This window comes from Alexandromys fortis, unplaced genomic scaffold (assembly GCF_014885135.2).
Source record: "Alexandromys fortis isolate MF-2015 unplaced genomic scaffold, M_Fortis_MF-2015_v1.1 scaffold_136, whole genome shotgun sequence".
In the NCBI taxonomy this organism is placed as follows: domain Eukaryota; kingdom Metazoa; phylum Chordata; class Mammalia; order Rodentia; family Cricetidae; genus Alexandromys; species Alexandromys fortis.
The window spans coordinates 551,371-571,778 of record NW_026068024.1 but is presented as its reverse complement, the minus strand read 5'-3'; the positions used below and the strand labels follow the sequence as shown (position 1 = coordinate 571,778).

The 20,408-nt window shown below is 39.8% G+C and overlaps 1 protein-coding gene across 5 annotated transcripts in view; it reads right to left on the bottom strand.

Moving 5' to 3' along the window:
* The window catches only part of Map4k3 (mitogen-activated protein kinase kinase kinase kinase 3), a 156,790-nt gene that overhangs the window by 36,069 nt on the left and 100,313 nt on the right, over window positions 1-20,408 (bottom strand). For 3 of the 5 annotated variants that reach the window (XM_050163489.1, XM_050163486.1, XM_050163488.1), the window contains exons 13-16: window positions 16,322-16,400; window positions 10,360-10,418; window positions 9,165-9,227; window positions 2,193-2,251 (exon numbers count right to left, since the gene is read on the bottom strand). In XM_050163489.1, coding sequence (XP_050019446.1) covers window positions 2,193-2,251; window positions 9,165-9,227; window positions 10,360-10,418; window positions 16,322-16,400 — 260 coding nt within the window. The remainder of the gene's footprint in view (window positions 1-2,192; window positions 2,252-9,164; window positions 9,228-10,359; window positions 10,419-16,321; window positions 16,401-20,408) is intronic. The other 2 variants (XM_050163487.1, XM_050163490.1) reach the window with 1 other exon arrangement.

The following is a 20,408-nucleotide window of genomic DNA, read 5'->3' as shown; positions in this document are numbered from 1 at the left end:
TCCTCTTTGGAAAAAGCACTGCCTAGTTGAAGACTATAGCAGCCTTGTCAATACAGTAAGAGAAGTGCTACAACCATGCTCATGTCACATGTATGTGTACACCTACACACGAAACACAGCCAGGCTAAGACTTTCGGCCAACCTACCTTGCCAATGACTCGTTATATAGAATACAGTTCCTTAAGCAGGGATCCAATTCATCAGAAAATGAAGGGTGGGCAAATTATTAATGTTTTACCTAGCCAAAGTAGCTATACACACTAAGAAAATGTCTAGCAATAAAAAAAAAATCAGAGAATGGGAACTAGGAAATCTGGAAAAGGATTTACGGCTGTATTACTTTGCATTTTGTGAGCATGTTCATTTAAAATGGAAGGGTAAGAGATATATAGTCACCAAATTATTTAGCCTCTTTAGGTACATGAATTTGATTGTACTGGGTCCTTAAAAATCAATGACATAATTAGAAAAAAATTTAATTAATTTTTTAAATTTACTACTCCACAATGACACATAATCTATTCTTTGCTATCCACTAAAATCAGGACAACTTAAAAGCAATTACAGTTTAGGTAAAACTATATATATATATATGTATATATATATATATTTTTTTTTTTTTTTTTTTTAACCAAGGGAATTTTATGCTTGTCTTCCACTTTAAGGAAGACAGAGGATACTGGATGATGCACGCCCCAGCACTCAGGATGCAGAGGTAAGGATGATCTCTGCAAGTTTGAGGCCAGCTGGAACTACATAGTGAGACCTTACCTAAAAATAGATACATGAATAAACAAACAACAAAAGATAAAAGAAGAAATAGAAAGACAGAGGCTAATAATGTCCAACTCCTAATACTTTAAATTTAATTGAAATTTACATTAAACAAACAGCGTATTTCTTTAGCTTTTCATTCAAAGCCTTTTTTCTGTACTGGAAAGTGTACTGAGGTGGGAAAATGAAGTGCTGGTGTTGTGTGGGATCTATTGCTCTGTCCTACTGAACTTTCCCTTGGGGGAGGGGGTGAAGTTGGCACAGAGTCAAAGGTGCAGACCCTGGGAGAGAAGCTCCATTTGTTCTAGGAAGGGGAAAGCCTTATATACCCCCACACACCCAGGGAGGGGAAGCAGCAGCACTGGCATTAGGGTCTCTCGAAGCTGCTGGAGACTGGCTCAGGTCATCTTGTCTTGTGTCACAGCAGCTGTTGCTGAGGCCCCTCGGCAGACCTAGGTTGGCTCAACTTGAAGAAGTTACATACTGCATGTTCAGATAGAAGGTTTAGTCCAGTTTTGCAAGGGCCTATTTGGCCTCAGGCCCTTTTGTGCCTGGGCAAATATCTCCCACACAACAGATTATAGTGAAAGGAGGAAGACATGATTTTCAGTACTACCCATCAAACTAAGGTATCTGTCAGTAACCATTATTTCTCAACTGCTTAGAGTATGGGAACAGATGCTTCAGCTCTCTGGTGTAATCAAGACTAAAATTTTAATGTATATTCATCCTCAGACTTCTCTGGTAATTTAATTACTTACTTACAAATAGGCTTATAGAGTGAACATTCATATATGAAATCAGGAAATATGAAGGTAGGAGGGGCAGTCTTGTCCTTGGGTTCTAAACTCCAGCTTATGATGAACTTGCAGAAGTCTGTAAACAGTGTAAGTCAACAATGCTCTCAGCACCTAGAGAGTGCCCGGTATGGAGTAGGCATTACTAGCTGGTAAATTTATTTCTCATGTGAAATAACTTTTAGGAGTTTTATCTATTTTTATTGCTAGTGTTCTTTAGAAGACCATCACAGCTAAACTTAGGATGAGGATTTCTAAGCAGTATGAATAATTCAGCTGTTTGCAGTGGTCAGCACATCTGGGAGATGCACTAAGTTACTTTTGTAGAGGCAAACAGGTCAACTTTAGGAAGAAATCAACTGCTGAAATGCAGATTCATTATAGCTGAAGTATACTGTAACAAGAAAGATCTACAGATTAGGTTAAGAGAAAACGTTTGTGCTGATCCTCCCAGATGACAATTACTACGTACAGATGAATAGCAGAGAGACTATGGGAAAGTCAAGGGCACAATGCACAGCACCTACCAACTCAATACAACGTACTACCTTAAGAATTAAATATAAAATAATATATTAGAGACAATTACTTTGAATTTAAATTTTAAAAGAACTTACTTACTTGTTTCCACCTAAAAAGTAACTACTTTGGTGTCCTTGTCCGTACTCTAACTGTAGATCCTGAAGGTATAAAGCAGAACATTGAGCACAGCAGTATAGCAGTTGCTACAAACTATAATACATACTATTTAAAAAAGAAAAGCCCCAAGCCCCAAATAAATCTGTATTGCTATGTACTCTTAAAAAGAAGGCATGGTGGCACTTTCAACAATACAAGATAAAAGTCTGTAACCTGATTTTCATTATTCAAATATTTTTCTAGGATTTTTTTTCCCAAATGACTGCTACAAGTTTTATTTGTGGCTTTTGTTACTTTAATTAGTATTTGTAAAACTCAGCTTGTAAGAAAAAAGCTCAAATAAAGTACTATCAAGAGACAATGAAGCAAAAAAAAAAAGCAACATGAAATGTCTTGGTTTGACTTTGCCTGTGGCATCTGAATGACCGTGTATATATACACATTCACATATGCTACTGCTGCTTCATGCAGGTGGTTGATGCTGCACACTCATAAAGGTGGGCACTACTGCAGAAGTGAGGTATGCGTGTGATCTTGTATGAGTCTGGAAACTGCATCGAAGGGTTTAAAGTTAAAACAGCAAAGTTCAAGATGAATAAATAGAGAGAGCTTCTTTCCTACTTAAACATTTGACTCAATGCTGCAGGTCGCAGAGAGCTAAGAATGAAAAGCCAGAAGTATGAGCAATGGCTCCATTACAACACCATCTTGAGGAAAAATGTACCATCCAACAACCGTAGCAAGAACCAAGCTGCCTTCCTCTCTTTTAAAGAAGCCACTGTCTCCAATCACTTTACAAGGAATCTTCTTTCCAAGTGACAACAAGTGTGTGGCTGGAGCTCTTAGGGCCGTCACCTTGGGATAATCTTCCAAGGCCAGAGATGGCGCTAAGGTCTCCAGAGTTTCCCACATACTTCTCTTGGATGTTAATGTCTCCAAGTCTTGTACAGGAATCCAGGCCACGAACTCCTCAAACACAGGGGAAAAGGCCAAATCTGTCTGCCTTCCTTTCGGCCATGGTCTAACACAGCACCTCACACACAGACTGTACTCTGAGTAGTAAACATTTGTTCAAATGCCACCTCTTTGGTTTCCTGGAAACAGGCAAACACTTCCCCGGGGTACAGATACTCAGAATCATAAACATCTCAAGTCTAGAAGTCCAAGATTAGAGCAAAATTCCCCACAGCACACTCTACTTTAAGATTAACTTCAAGGTCTGTCCAAAAAATCAAAATACTGATTTAGATAAGGTTCAAATTTTGTCCTCGTTTAATATTTGTGTTCAGTCGTGCATATAGTAACTGTTCTTACCAATGACAGCAAAGACAACACATCATAAATGAAAAAGAATGTATGTTTTCCTTAACTTACAATAAATCTTAAGATGACCAAATCACCAAGTCACAAGCCTGCAGCTATTATTTCACTGTCCAGTTTCAGCGGCCGTGACTTTTTACTTTATGCACTGGAATTCAGCTAATAAAATATTTATCTCTATGAATGCTTCTTAAGTTCAAGCCTACTGTCATCAGGTACAGATGAACAAACCCTCTAACCAGAGCAGCAACAGCTTTAGCCAATAGAATCTCATAGACTTTTACTTAAACAGCAGCTTCACAAGCACACTTATGTGCAGAGTGGACGATGTCTTCACAAGCACACACATGTGTATGGTGGACATTGTCTTCACAAGCACACATGTGTATGGTGGATGATCTCTTCACAAGCACACATATGTGTATGGTGGCTATCGTCTTCTGTTGATATGTAGGAATGTCCACTTAGCTGAGAGATGACAATCAATAGCAGGTTGACAATAATGACCAGGAAATGAAAGTCAATCAAGGTCAAGAGTATATTTAAGGTAAAGAGAATTATTTAAAATAACAAGAGATATTTTAATAGAAAATCAAGCATAGACTCATATACAGCCAGGCCAAAGAAGCATGCAAGTTGTAGGCACACCTAAGTCTCCGGTCCATAAGGAAAGCTAAAACTGAAAGGGGCTCTTCCTCATTTATTATTTCTCTCCTGAAATCAAGTTACACTATAATCAAGATGGCTCAGTGGGTAAAGATTCCTGGCACCAAGCCTGTCTACCTGAGTTTAAACCCCAGAACCAATATGGTTGCAGGGAGAAATAATGCCTAAAGGTTGCCCTCTGACCTCTGCCCTCAATACGGTGTGTCCCCACACATGCATGCATCAGGCACCACACAGTAATAATACATTTTAAAGAAAAGGATTTGGAAGCCATCAGAAAAATGCTACCAAAATTATGCTTGGAAAGAGCTCAAAAGAACCAAGATGGTGGCATCAGAGTCAGAATGCCCTTGAGGATGCAAACATGAGGGGAAAAAAGCAGCATTAAACAATTAATGAGTGATCATGCTTAATTACACAGTAATGTCAAAGCAGTAACAGCATGTTAATGTAAAAACACTGAAAACATGTAATAACTTAGAAGAAATGCAGCCTGGGGACTCAAACAACAGTTGAGACAGTTACCCTAGCACATACTAAAAAGCTTTAAGAGAGAAAAGTCCTAACTTCAGGGGTTCCTTTCACTGAGGGGCAGGAAAGTCTAGGGAGGAAATTCTAAGAAAACAGAAAAGAGCTAAGAAAGGCCAAAACCCTCACAATGCGATGCTGGAGAGGGAGGACACACATACCCCGGAAAGTCTTACTGTAGCTTTCTATGTTATGTCCCCTGGGAGACTACAGTCTATACCAGATGAGAAAACTGCAGGAAGTCAACAGAACTGAGACAGTCGGACACACACACACACCCCCTAACCAAGAAAAAGAGCAGGAGAGAACATTTTTCTTCATAAAAAGGAGAGACAGAGAAAATTATGTCAGGAGTAAGAATGGTTAGTAAAACCCTTTTTAATATGGAAGATGATGTGAAGAAATCAGCTGGGAATGAATCCAAGATAACACAAAACAAGTTCATTTTAAAGTCAGAGAAGCAGGCTAGTTGGAACACGGTATGAAGACTGATCCCCACCAGCCGATGAAGACCGAGGGGCCATATCTGAAGAACTTGACTTTCGTACTGCATCTTAGAAAGGTGGTGGGTTAGATTATTCTTCCTTATGCCTCCCTAACAGTCAGCATGGGATTTAGGCTGGGCACGGTGGTGTACGCCTATAATCTGAGCACTTGGGAGGTGGAGGCAGTTGCAACTTGAGTTCGATACTAGACTAACTCTATATAGAGAGGTCTTATCTCAAAACAAAATAAAAAAGAACAAAATAATAAGCAAACAGCCTCAAAAACCAAAAATATGAGCCGGGTAGTGGTGGCACACGCTTTTAATCCCAGCACTCAGGGGGCAGAGGCAGGCCGATCTCTGTGTGCAAGAAGCCAGCAACAGGTTCCAAAGCTACAGAGAAATCCTGTCTTGAAAAATAATTAAAAAAAGATTTTATTAGTTTCCAATGAATTTTCAAAAATTAGTGAGTAAAATTAAGCATATTTAAATAAATAGCATCAGCTGTGACAGATTTGAAACATGATCTTTTAATCTTGATATTATTTTGTAGATCAAACAGACCCATTTTTATGACTGTGGACAAAATTCTTACTTACTTTCAATTATTGCTTCTATGACTTTCAGTAATGCCAGCAGTTTTCAAAACCCAGACTTAAAATGTGGGAGGCCCCAAACCTGAAATTCTATTCTTCTGTTACAGAAAGCTCTGGTGCTTTAAAAATTACTCTTGGGTAGCAACAAAAATTGAGATTATGATACTCGAAATTCATTTACAAAATCCTAAAGTGAATATTCTCAGAACTTAGAAATAGCTGGTAACCTTGCCTGTTTACACAGCAAGGTAAAAGCACCACTTTTGGGGTTCTCCAAATCCCATGTTGCCATCTTGGTGTCAGCTGCCCATTAAGAGGAGAGCCAGACATTCTGGGTTCATTGGGTATTTTGTGGGTAGCAACAAGTTTTCCATTTTTTGAGACAAAGTCTCATATATCCCAGGCTGGCTCTGAAAGCTTTGTGTCCCTCAGGAAGGCATGGAACTCCTGATGGTCCTCCTGCCTCCACCTCCCACTGCTGTGAGTATAGGCATGTGCCAACATTGCTGCAATGAACACTTATGAGAGCTGAGGTGGATGGATTCCTCACACTGGCTTGGAGGACTATTACTAGGGGGAAAGGGAAGAAGAGACAACAAAATGAAGAAGTGATGTCAGTGCCCCTGTCCACAGGTGCGGGCGCACACACAGCAGCTTCTAAAACATTTAGAGACAGATTCGCCATTCATTCCAGCAATTCCACTTCTGTGTACATAACAGCAGGGATCAAACCTATATTTGCAGATCGGTGGTCTGTGGTCCTAGTTGCATTATTCACAATAGCCAAAAAATAATGCCAAAATGCCCACCAACAGATGAAGAAATAAGTAAAATGTGCCATTTACATAAATAGACTACTTTTTCAGTATGATGAAGAAAATTCTGACATATGAAATGTGAGGGAACCTTGAAGATGCTTGAACACTGTGTTGAGCGATGTGAGCCAGTTCGGATTACACTCATGCAGAGTCTCTAAAATAGTCACCTCCATAAAGAAAAATAGACTGGTGGTCACTGGGACTAGTGAGAGGGAAAGGCATGGAAGTTCAGTTTGGGAGGATGAAATGTGCTGGAGATGAATGGTGTGCAGTGAGTCTGAGATGTACTTTAAAAAAGATCAAAATAGGAGTTTTATACCTATGTGTTTTACCAGTTGTTTTTTTAAGAGAAACTATGGGATATGTATATTGAGGGAAGGGAGAACCCATTTCTTCAAAGGAAAGCAAAACAACATGCAAGCAACCCGAGATGATGGGTAGAAGCTGTCACAGCACAGGGGCTGAGGCCACTAGCCCCAACTGTTATGCTTAGCCAATGAACAAGGACAGCATTCAGTTCCTTTGCATCGTGAAGGCTACAGTTGTAAAACAAGGAAAATAAGTTAATAAACAATCTTGTGTGCCAAGATGATTATGGCATCAGTAGGTGATATGATCATGGGGTCACTATTAGATATATATTCTCTGTTGTTGATGAAAACACCATACTCAAGTGTTTAGAATACCACACAACATGTAAAACTGTCAACATAAACGTCAGTTTTGTTACCACTAGGAATGAGCTTTTGCTGCTGATTTTTATGAACTGTGGCATCTCATTTGTCCTTTCAGAGCTATCTATAGGTTAAAGGCCCCTAACGTCCTCCTCTGTCACAGATTCCTCAAACTGCTCCCCTGTATCACAAGATGCTCCTGACTCTAGGACATGGATGGAGCGAATGCCTCAGTAGATCTAAGGAGAGGAGCAAGGTATATGGCAACTCTGTCAGGTTTGGGGGCTGGCTACATATGGTCACGAATGTTTCTAGTCCTAATGTCTGATATTTCTGCTCTTGCTGTCACCCATTCTGCATGGAGGATATTAGTAAATAGTGGGGTTGACTTCAACTTCTGAGTCTGTGACCTGTTTACTCTTCAACATTCACCAATTGTCATTCTAACCTGAATATCTAATCCTGAAGAAAATGACAATCCAGAAATGACTCTTTTCTTTAGATTTTCTATTTCACTCACGCCTTCAGTGGTTAACACTGAAACCCCGCTCTTTTTACTTTAAAAAACCATTTGAAACAGGCCTCTTACTTTGGAGTCATACATCTGCTCAATCACGTGGCTTTCCGTAGCCTCCTCCCTACCTCCAATGCTGCTTCTGTGCAATAACCAGTTTCTATATTTTTCTTCATCACAGGGTCTCACTATGAGTTTGAGGCTGCCCTAGGACTCAGACTGTTTTGTAGCTCAGGCTGGCCTTGAACTCAGTTCTCTTCCTGCCTCAGTCTCTAGCACTCAGGAGGCAGAGACAGGCAGACCTCTGTGAGTTCAAAGTCTACACAGCAAATTCCAGGACAGTTAAGGCTACACAGAGAAATCCTGTCTCAAAAAAAAAAAAAAAACCAAAAAAACAAAACAAAAAAAACAAAAATAAAAAAAAAACACCCAAAAAAGTATCTAAGTAGTAAGTACTAATGTATCTAGTAAGATAGCAACTTCTCTCTCTAAAAGAATGTTTAAAATCTTTTGTTTCATAAATATCTTAAGATATGAATTTCAGCACTTATATAAATATTTAGACTAACCAGGACTCAAAGAGGTAGCCAATCAAGTTAGAGAGGAAGAGAAAGAAAATCTCATTTGAGGGGCAGAAAAGCAGAATCTGAGAATTGATGTTGGGGTAACTTGGAGTTCTGGCCAACCATACGAATAGAAGGAACTACTAAGCAATGTTTTAGAAAGCATGAGTTACCTAACATTTACTAGGTAAAGTTTTCCTATGAAATTGGAAGATAGTCTTAATAAATACAACTTCAGGGATGCTGTACAATCCAGATCTTTTCATGCAAAAAGTAGACATAGCATAATGCTAACAAGTTCAGAATTTCATCTGACTCTACAGTTGACATAGGAATAAATTACTTGTTCAAGTTACATACAATGCATGCAATATATATAATATATACAGTATAGTAATATATATTATATAACATATAATACCATTTATACATGGTATCAAGTTATATATATGAATGTATATATATAAATGGTTTATCATTCATTGAAACAGATATAAAATTGAACATTTTTACAAGGAAATGTCATTTCTAAAAAAACCCTTCACATGTGTGTAAGAAATTTAGATACTAATGTTTTTTTCATAAAAGAAAAAAAATGTTTACTACTGCTATTGTACACTTGAGTAGATCTGACTTGTCATGGGAAAAAGTGACTACATTCTTTTTATATATGGAGGCTTACTAAATGACAAGCCTTAGTTTATAAAACAATAAAAATGGACCAAATGTCTGAGCTTAGAAGAGTTAAGACTAAAACAATGCTGACAAACAAATCAGAAGATGAGAAATACCAGATTAGATCTTGCAGTGTAGTATATTTCTTCTGAACTGTCGAAAAAACCATCACTGTCGGGCTGTTTAGCAGAGACCAAGAAACCCAGGTTATTGACACTTAGACGGACAAGCACAAACTCACAAGGGAGATGGGTCCTGCTAACACAATTTTACTAAGGCAAATCAAAAATCAAATGATGGCAAGTGGCTTCCACACAAACAGCATACAAAACTGTTTAATAACACAGTCATTCAGTTAGTGCAGACCTGCTCAGGCTGCCTTAACAAAACACAATTAGCATTCATAAACATTATGACTGCCTTAATTTTTAACCGTCCCTACCCTTCTATATGAATGGCAGGCTTTAATGCTAAAATATGATCATTTTAGGATTTTAGGAGGCTCCTTCTTACAATAAAATCACAAGACAAAGGCTAGTGTCTCCCTTTGTGCAGTCAAGGGGTGAAGATACGCATCCTTACCGTAGCAGTCTTTGGTATCAGTAGCTGCTATTTTCTTCTAACATATTAAATGGGAAAGAAAAATCCCACAGTACTAACGATCTGCAGTCTTGGCAAAGCAATTTTATTAGGATTATTTTTTTAAGGTCAACTTTCATTCTTCTATGAAGTATTAACTACTCAAATATTTGCACAGCACTCTGCCTCCAAGATTGCACCCCCATGGCAGCCTCATGAGCCTTTACACGCTGACAAGCTGCGTTTGCTACAGACAAACGATCTATTCTCCATGCCTGCTCTGAGCATTAGCACTCTAAATATGCCAGGTCAGCTCTGCTGGATTGCTGGATGTTTAGAGACCATGGTACTTTTCCTAACAAATACAAANAAAAAAAAAAAAAAAAAAAAAAAAAAAAAAAAAAAAAAAAAAAAAAAAAAAAAAAAAAAAAAAAAAAAAAAAAAGAAAGAAAGAAAAAAGCCCCTCAAAACCAAACACAATTTAAAAAAATAAGAAAAAGACCAGCATTTAAAACACTTGATCAGAGAATGGTAAAACTTATCTCTTGAAATAATTTTGAAAATACTCAATTTCAGCAACACAGATTTATTTATTCAGTATTTCGAATTACAATTTTTTTTCTCCAAAAGCTTTTGAAAATATTAGTTACTAGCTAGTCAGTACCAATGTATCACAAAGGGAAATTTAAGATTTATGTTCAGAGGTTAACATACCAAGACCAGGGTACTTACAAGTTCATGATGTGGCTCTGTTTCCTTCCGTAAGGGAGGATCAAATTTTACCTGGCCAACTGCGAAGAAAAAGAAATTATGTCAGGATATGGGATGTTTTCTTCCCTGTTTTTTGTTTGTTTTGTTTTGAGACAGGATCTTATTATTTTATCCCATGCTAGCCTTGAACACAGGAACTTCCTGTAAATATTAAGTGATGTGACATTTTAATTAATTAATTAATTAATTAATTAATACATGCATTACTGGGGATTGAACCAGGGCCTTGTTCATAATAGGCAATTGCTCTGTGCTGAGTTTTATCCTTGGCCCACTAGGCATTTTCTACAGTAAAAAAAGTAACAAGCAAAATGACATGCTGAAATCCGGATCTAACTTACTCATGTGGGATGGTCTAGCATAAGAGACCTTTGACTTGGCATTTGGCATGGGAGTGACTTCTGGTCCTAGACTTGAAGACTGCCTGCAGTCCTCTCCTATACTAGAGCAGAGTTTGCGGGGGTGACAAAGCAAAGGTGCAGAACCTGAAGGGTGACCTTCAAGGTAAGGTTCTGTCTTTCCAATGCATCAGCTGGTTTGGAGGAAAGCCCTTTGTGAGGGCCTTTAGCTAACAGTCATGTGAGGACAGAAACAACCATCTAGTCTAGCCAAGCCTTCTATGATCACAGTTAGGGGTATCATCCTGACAGGTATGTCAGCAGAGGCTCTGAGCCACAAATACTCACCAGGCTCTGGTGGTTTAAAGAAAACTGGCCCCAATGCTGAGCCACCAGGGAATGAAACTGTTTGAAAGCATTACAAGGATTACAAGGTGGCCTTGTTGGAGGAAGTGTGTCATTGGGAGTGAGTGGGCTTTGAGGTTTCAAAAGCCCATGCCAGACCCAGGCTCTCTCTCTGCCTGCAGATCAGGAAGTGGATCTTGGTTACTGCTCCAGTGCCATGCTCCCTGCCAGGATGACAGACTGACCCTCTGAAACTCTAAGTTAAATGCTTCCTTTTCTATGAGTTAACATGGTCATGGTGTCTCTTCACAGCAATGAACAGTGACTAAAACAGAAGTTGGTAACAGGGACTGGGGTATTTTGTGAATGAATGGGCCCTACAGGCTCAAATATTTGAATGGAACTATTTGAAAAGATTAGAAGGGGTAGGAGGTGTGACCTTGGACTGAAAAAGCTTAAATGCTTTAACTGGGGTTTATAGGTCCAACCTAGTAGGAACATGGACAGTGGTGCTGAGGGAGATGTGGGGCCCAGCACAAGAAAGTTTCAGAAGGGAAGAACCTTAGTAACTGCCCCAGAGACCATGTTTGTGCTATCTTGGCAAAGAATATGGCTGCCTTCTGCCTGAGGCTAAACTGAAGAGTTCAGGATTAATGGCATTGGCAGAGGTGACTGTAAGATAACACTATTGACTGCCGTGTGCTTATTAGTAATAACTCTTCCGCGATCTATAATGAAAGGGAAATAGAACACGCACAGTTAGAGGGGAAAAGAAACACTAGGAAGTGTGATGGAGCAAGCACTGTGCTCAAGGAAATAAACAGACTCAAGAAAAGTCTTATGCTAAATGGACTAAAGGGAGTGGTGACCTCAGGCCAAGACCCTACCCAGCTAAGCTTCCAACTAGTGAAAGGAATTCAAGAAAAGCTAGAAAAGTGAAGGAAACCACAAGAAAGTTCTGAGGCAGACACAATTGACGGAGGGGAGGGGTTGTGGTGATTTGAAAGAAAATGGCCCCCAAAGGGAGCAGCAGTATTAAGAGGAGTGGCCTTGTTGGAGTAGGTGTGGTCTTGCTGGAGTAGGTGTGGTCTTGTTGGAAGAAGTAAGACTGGGTATGGAACCAGCCCAAGAGAACAAAGTGTGTTGCAGTTAACAGAACTGAAATGAGTTGGAGGTCTGAAGAGCACTCTTAACATCAGACATGGAGTTTGCAGTTTGCCTGGCTGGGTTTTGGTCTTGCTCTGATCCACTATTTCCTCATTATGCCCCCCCCCCCTGAAATGGTAATATACATTCTGTGCCATTTTATGTTGGAAGTAAATCTTTGTTTTGTTTTTTATTTTATAGGGGGTTAAGAAATTCCCATGAGTCTCAAAAGAAAGCTTGGCCTTTTAAACAGTGTTGAGACTGTGATAGCCTCTGGGATTTATGAAGTCGGACTGAAAGTATTTTTGTATTCTTACATGGCTACAAGCCTATGGGGGTCAGCCAGTGTAATACAGTGGTTTGAATAAGAACGGGCCCTACAGGCTCATATATTTGAATACTTAAGTCACCAGGGAGTAGGACTACTTGAAAAGATTAGAATGGTTAGGAGGTGTGGCCTGGTTGGGCTAGGGATAGCCTCATTGGAAGAAGTGTGTCACTAGGGGTGGGGGTGGGGAGCTTTTAAATTTCAAAAGTCCATGCCAGACCCAGGCTCTTTCCTTGGCCTTTCAATCAGGATGAAGATCTCAGCTATTGCTTCAGTGCCGTGTGTGCCACTGCTTCCCTCTAAAACTGTAGTGTGGCAGTCTGAATAAGAATGGCCCCATAATCTCATACATTGAGAGTTTATCAGGGAGTGGGTCTATTTGAGAAGGACTAGGAGGTGTGGCCTTGTTGGGCGAAGTGTGTCACTAGGGGTGGGCTCTGAGGTTTCAAAACCCCATGCCAGGCCCATTTCTCACTCTTTCTGCAGCCTGAGGATCAGAATGTAGCTCTTGGCCACTGCTCCAGTCTCATGCATGCCCCCAGTTAAATGCTTTCTTTCCTAAGAGTTGGCGTGGTTATGGTGTTTCTTCACTGTTTCAGGCTTCTGACCCTCAAGATCTTTGTGAGACAATGTATGTTTTCAGCCAGCTGAACTGTATTCAGTCCCCTACTCTCTGGTGCTCTAATGCACTCCATGTTTCACGACCTTCCCCTTTGACCTCTCTGCTTTAAGATCCATGTAAAGGACTGAAGGCCCCTGAGATGAAATAGTCACAAGTATAAAGATTTGTGAGGAGGCTAAGGCAGGAGAATCAATTCCACCATGGGCTACATAGAGGGTTCAAGACCAGCCTGGGCTAACAACAAAACCAAAAGGAGAAAAGATACAACATTTAATTATTAAGAATGTTAGCCAAGCGGCTGGAGAAATGGCTCAGAGGTTAAGAGCACTGGCTGCTCTTCAAGAGGACCAGAGTTCAATTCTAGCACTGATATGGCCATTCACAGCTGTCTGTAACTCCAGTTCTAGGGAATCTGACACCTTCACACTAATGTACATAAAATAAAATTAAATAAATTATTTTTAAAAAGATGCTAGTCAAAACAGATATTGGCAACCAAAGTTAAGAGGAAGAACTGGTCTCATAGCATAATTACTTTCATAATTTTTTTTTTAATTTTAACTTTACACGTAAAGTGTAAACACAGGGCTAGAGAGATGGTTTAGTCATTAAGAGCATGGGTTCCTCTTCCAGAGGACCTGGGTTTGGTTTCTAGGACCCAAATGATGGCTCATGATCATCTGTTAACTCCAATTCCAGAGAGATCTGATTGCCCTCTTCTGGCCTGCATGGGTACTGCATATATATGACTAACATACATTCAGGTAAACACTCATACATAGAAAATAAAAGTAAATCCTTTTAAAAATTGTGAATATTTAGTATTAAGAAAAACCAACAGATTTGACTATCTGACAATAGAAGGCACAAGTTTTCAAGTGCTAAGAAACAGTTCTATACAGCCTAGGTATGTGAGAGAGTGTGTGTGAGTATGCGTGCACTGGCAGAAACAGTTCTATACAGCCTAGCTATGTGTGAGTGTGTGTGCACTGGCAGTGCTTAATGGTTCAGAAGTCAAAGGATGGTCTGGAGTAGACTGCTCAAGAAGGGGCCCTTTGTCGCAGTTTGCACACAATCTCACATCACAGATTACAGAGTAACTTTCGGCAAGTTACTAAGATAGCATTCAACATCTCTCTCTGTTCCTGTACTCTGTGGATGGGGACAAAAGTCTCCAAAGGGACCCATTCTTGACAGCTAACACTGAGTTCACTATTTTGATGCTGTGTTCCCCAAGTTCCCAACACCATGACATGCCTCTGCCAGTCTCTTTCAGCTATTGTTTAAATGACTGCTGACCATCCCGGTGTGTAATACTGCCTGTGCTCTTACTAATGCCAGACCTCTGCCTATAAGGCTGCATCTGTTTTTCCTACCACTTCCTTGCATGTACACAGGCAACAGTTGAAGACAAAAGGGCTTCCAAAACTGAAAGGGACACAAACAGCCTTTCTGCAAAGAAGAAAATTTTACACCTGTTGGTATTTCATGCTGAGAAATATCAGGTAGTTGGAAACAAAACATTATGAAGAAGAAATATACTTAATCACTGCTTCAAAGTCTATTTTTATAGGTAACATCACAGAGCACTCTTCTATATGGCAAATTTTACATGTAATCATGAAACACCTTGTACTAGCTATTTTTTTTTATTTTTATTTTTATTTTCTCAACTTGACATAAGCTAGAGTCATCTGAGAGGAGGGAATCTTAATTTAAAAAATGCTCCCACCAAACTGGCCTGTGAAGATTTTCTTGACTGATGATAGATGGGGGGTGGGGGGTGTCGTGCTTACTGAGGTGGTGCCACTGTGGGTTGGATGTCCTGGGTACTTTAAAAAAGACAGCTGAGCAAGCCACAGGAGCAAATCAGTAAGCAGTGTTCCTCCATGGCCTCTACATCAGCTCCTGCCCTACCTGGAGCTCCTGTCAAGTGCCTTCCCTAGATGATGGCTCACGAGCTGGAACACGACATAAACCCTTTCTGCCCCAAGCTGCTTTTTGTCATGATGTTTATCACAGCAGGAGAAACCCCAAGATACTCCCCAAATAGTCATTAAAACAAAGAGAAAGATTCAAAAGTCTCAGATACCAAATCCATAAATAACCAAAAGCAGAGCTTTAATCCTGTTGTTCCCTCAACATATAAGGATATGATGCTTATTAAAGGCAAAAAAGTAGGCAAGAGTCTGTTTGGCTGTTGATGCAAATTGGCAAATTAGCAACGAGGGATCAAGAGATCAGTGTGGGTGGATTCCTGGGCCAATCTGAGACCAGTCTCAAAGCAGGCTCTGGATGGGAGAAGCCTGAGAAGCCACCTTTAAGTCTCAGGTATCACACAGCTGGTGTGCAGACATCTCTCTAGTTCACACACAGTGTGGCCTTTGGCACAGGCACATGCTGGGAGCTTGTCAGAAGAGCCACTCTATCTCCATCTACTGAAGCACAGGCTGCATCCAACAAGTTCTCTAGTATCTCAGAGGCACTCGGGAGCTAAGATGCACTCCCTTGGTGACCTTTACCTTCCCTGGTTCCCATGTTTTACTTTTCCTTCCAAAATGTAACGTATATATCCCCCTTCTTGTCATCAAAAGTTCCAAAGGTAATAAAATTCATATAGCTCTCATTAAACTTTACATATAACAACAGTGTTACGCCTTTAATCCCAGCACTCAGGAGGCAGATGCAGGTGGATCTCTTTGAGTTTGAGGCCAGCCTGATCTACAAGAGCTAGTTCCAGGACAGGCTCCAAAGCTACAGAGAAACCCTGTCAAGAAAAACAAAACAAAACAAACAAACAAACAACCCAGCCAACCAACCAAAACAAAACAACAACAAAACAAAAACAAATTAAAAAGGTAACTTAAAGAAAAAACATTCTAACTAAGCTACAGCTTAAAAATCTCATTTTGGGGGCTGGAGAGATGACTCATTGGTTAAGAGCACTAACTGCTCTTCCAGAGGTCCTGAGTTCAATTCCAAGCAACCACATGGTGGCTCACAACCGTCTGTAATGCAATCTGGTGCCCTCTTCTGGCCTGCAGGCATACATGCGGGCAGAACACTGTATAGATAATAAATAAATAAATCTTAAAAAATTTCATTTCTGGTCACTGACTTAGGATGGCAGAGGTCTGTACTCACAGTTTATCTCTGAGCGGGTTTTCTCTTCTCTCACATTTCTGCTTGTTGAAGGAATTCTATGTGGTACAGCAACAAGAGGCTTAAAAAAATAAAGTTATTGATGTATAACACCTGATAATGAAGTCAGTTTATGTTTCATTTCACAAAAATTAAAGCAAATTTTCATATTTTAAAACGGTAATCACAGTATCAATTCAAACTATGAAAGTAAAAATAAAAATATTTTAAGTTGTCCACTCAAAGCAAACTTTTTATTGTGGTAGAATGTCCTTCTATAACTAAGTAAAATACACAAAGAATTAAATCATGTTATCTGTTTATTTGTACACATAACACTAGGGATGCACAGATCCTTTGCAAAAGAATAACTGCCTGGTTATACTCAGGCAGAAAAACCAGAACAGTAGCTCTCAACCTGTGGGTCACGACCCTTCAGGGGTGTCAAAAGACCCTTTCACAGGATTTGCATATCAATCATTCTGCATATCAGATCTTTACAATATGATTCATAGCAGTAGCAAAATTACTGTTATGAAGTAGCAGCAAATATAATTTTATGGCTGGTGTCAGCACCATAATGAGGAAGTGTATTAAAGGGTCACAGCATTAGGAAGGCTCAGAGTTACCGAGCCAGAAGCAGTTGGGCACACCTACAGACCCAGCTATTCCAGGGTGGGGTTGAGGCAGAAGAATTCACCCCAAGTGAAGAATGTCCGCCTAGGTAATGAGGCCGTTTCCATATGAAAGAATGAAAAGAAAACTAAAAACATTATGAAGAAAAAGAAAGATAGCATTATGAAGACTGTAGACAGCATTTCATAATGATGGAGTTTACACATCTTTTACTCATTTTTAATTTTTATTATATTTTAGTTTTTTATTTGTGAACATTCATGCATGTGTGTGGAGGTCAGGGGACAACCTGGGAGAGTTGGTTCTCTCCTTCCACCACATAGGTCCTAGGGATGGAGCTCGGCTGTCAGGCTGGGTAGCAAACACCTCTACCCACTGAGTCTTTTAAAGCTTATTCTTTGGCTTACAGATTTTTGAAATAACATTAAATATATAGTCACTTGCAGAGGGTAGGAGGTAACAGCATGTTTCATTTTTTGCCACAATATGAACTGGACTGACTGAAGCAAGACTGCTCAAAACTGTAATTATACTTCTGTCAGCTTCAGCATTTTTTCGCAGAAGCCCCCCCCCCACCTTCATTAAAGTATGCTCTATATTCCACAGTCTCTTTGGCTTTTACATACACCATTATAATTTCTGCTAGCAAAAGGTAAGTCTACAGCAATCATTTAATTCGTAAAGGAGTTGTTCATATAAGTTGGCTTTTAGAAAGATTACTTTGCCTATTGTCAATGTGAGAACTATCAAGGACTAAAAGTATCAAAAGAATGAATGGAAACTTATGATTTAGGGAAACTCTTTGTGCATGCAATCTCCAGCATGTCGAGAATCAGATCTAGAGGCCATATTGTTTCCAGCATAGACAGCAGAGGCAAACCAAAGCCTCGTGGAATTTTCCATTCACAGGTACTGGCTGAGATGGTTGGACAAGAAAGCCTCCCTCGAAAAAATGCACACAGAGAAAGATCACTGGGGGAAAAGGGCAGTCATGACACCTTCCCTGAAGTTAAAGAGGGGGATGACACAGGGCACAACTTACTCTAATTAACATGGCCAAAAAGGAAGAGATCAAACAGGTAGAAGAGTTTGGAATCTGGGAGAGGGGGGCCTCTGAAGGGACAAAGGCCACAGAGATACATTCTCAAAAAATAAACAGAATTTAAGCTTGACCTTTCAAACATGAATTGTTCTTAATAAATGTAATGTACACTAGTCATAAAATCTGCTGTGATAAGTTCTAAGTGAAGGAGAAAACAGTAATTCACAGAAGCGATGATGAGGTAAGAATCGTCCTAATGGTATTTTAAAGAAAGAAGCCATTCACAATGATGAATAACTTTCAACCTTCTTTTTAAACAATGCTTTCCATGTCTTAAGGCTGAAGTATTTTCTTTCTTTTTTTTTTTTTTTTTTTTTTTTTTTTTTTTTTTTTTTGGTTTTTCGAGACAGGGTTTCTCTGTGGTTTTGGAGCCTGTCCTGGAACTAGCTCTTGTAGACCAGGCTGGTCTCGAACTCACAGAGATCCACCTGCCTCTGCCTCCTGAGTGCTGGGATTAAAGGCGTGCGCCACCACCGCTGGGGAGCTGAAGTAATTTCTAAGACTTATTAAGTATTGTGAATAAAAGAAACCATTTTTGATTGAAAAACAATCACATTCATTCATTCATTCATTCATTCATTCATTCATTCATTCATATGTGCACGCACCTCTGTGGCCACACACGCATGGCATGCATGTGAAGGTCAGAGGACAACTTGAGTCAGTTTTCTCCTTGAAACATGCATGTTCCAGGAACTGAACTCAGGTCCTCAGGGTTAGCAGCATAAGCTCTTTCCTTAACCACTGTTCCATCTTACCAACCACCCGCCTTTTCATTCAGAGGACCTTATATAGCCCAGGCTGGCCTGCTTTTACTGCGCCATCTCACCAATCACGTGCCTTTTCATTCACAGGACCCCATATAGCCCAGGCTGGTCTGCTTTTACTCATTTTGCCTCCACCTCAGTTCTGGCATTACAGATATACACCACTATGCCAAACTATTTCTTTTTAATTTAAGATTTTATGTTGCTCAAAATAGCTTCAAACTTTCTATGTAGCTGAGGCTAGCCTTGAACTCTTAATCTTCCCTCTTCCTCCCAAGGGCTGAGATTATAGGTCTGCACAATTATGCTTGGCTCTGACTTTTTAAAAAATTTGCTTCTTGAAAAATATATAAAATCTTATACTTTATAAGCCATTTCATGTTGGCTCAAGTTATTACTAATAGGTTGTTCTATGACTATTATTAGATAACACAAATGCAAATATAAATAATGAACTAAATAACAATGTCAAGTTTATACTAAATGAAGGAAAGATTTAGACAATATGATAGCACTTGCTAGTTGACATAAGCCAGTTTATTTATTTATATGTACATATTGGATTTTATTATGTAGGAAACACCGATTTTGAACTTGTGATTCTGTTAGTGATGATGATCAGAGTGTCTGTCACCATGCTTAGCAAGCTAGTGTTTTATGACCAGAGGGAAATTTTGTACATAAAGAGACATATGACATTACTGGGGACATTTCTGGTTTTACAACTAAGGATCAAATGATGTTACCGGCAACTAAAGGGATACTTTTAAATTTCCTGCCCTCACACTGCAGCTGCTCGTGCTAATGCTTGTCCGATACGACCTGTGATAACGGGAGTGGTGGTGGCGTCCTGATGGGGGAGAGTCTTCGGTTTTGTGTTAATTTCATTGGTTAAATAGAGACTGCCTTGGCCCTTTAATAGGACAGAAAATTAGGTAGGCGGAGTAGACAGACAGAATGCCAGGAGAAAGAAGCCTAGTCAGTCAGTCGCCATGATTCTCCCACCAGACACAGATGCAGGTTAAGATCTTTCCTGGTAAACCATACCTCGTGGTACTACACAGATTATTAAATATGGGTTAAAGCAAGATGTGAGAATTAGCCAATAAGAGGCTAGAACTAATGGGCCAGGTAGTGTTTAAAAGAATACAGTTTCCATGTAATTATTTCGGGTAAAGCTAGACGGGTGGCGGGACGCAGCCCGCCGCAGCTCCTACTACAGCATTCATTTCTCTTCTAGGTGAAGGATTAGCCGACTAAGGCTCATGGTCAATTCCCACTGCAGTCTGATTCTATAGAAAGGTCTCACTGGAGTATCACCAAGCCCCTTCCGGGATTATTTGCTCACTAGCAAAGTCTGGAAGTGACAGGCCACAGGGCTCAAATTCAAATCCACTTCTGTTTGGAGTTTAGGGAAAATGGATGCAAACCATCTTAGATCAAATCTAAGACAAGTGAATTCTGATACTTTGACGTCGTAAGTTCACTTTCAGGTCCCCATCTTTAAAAACATAACCAGGCACATACACCTTACCACAAAAGAAACTTGTAGCCAACCCAACAATAATCTCCCTTAAATTTTCTA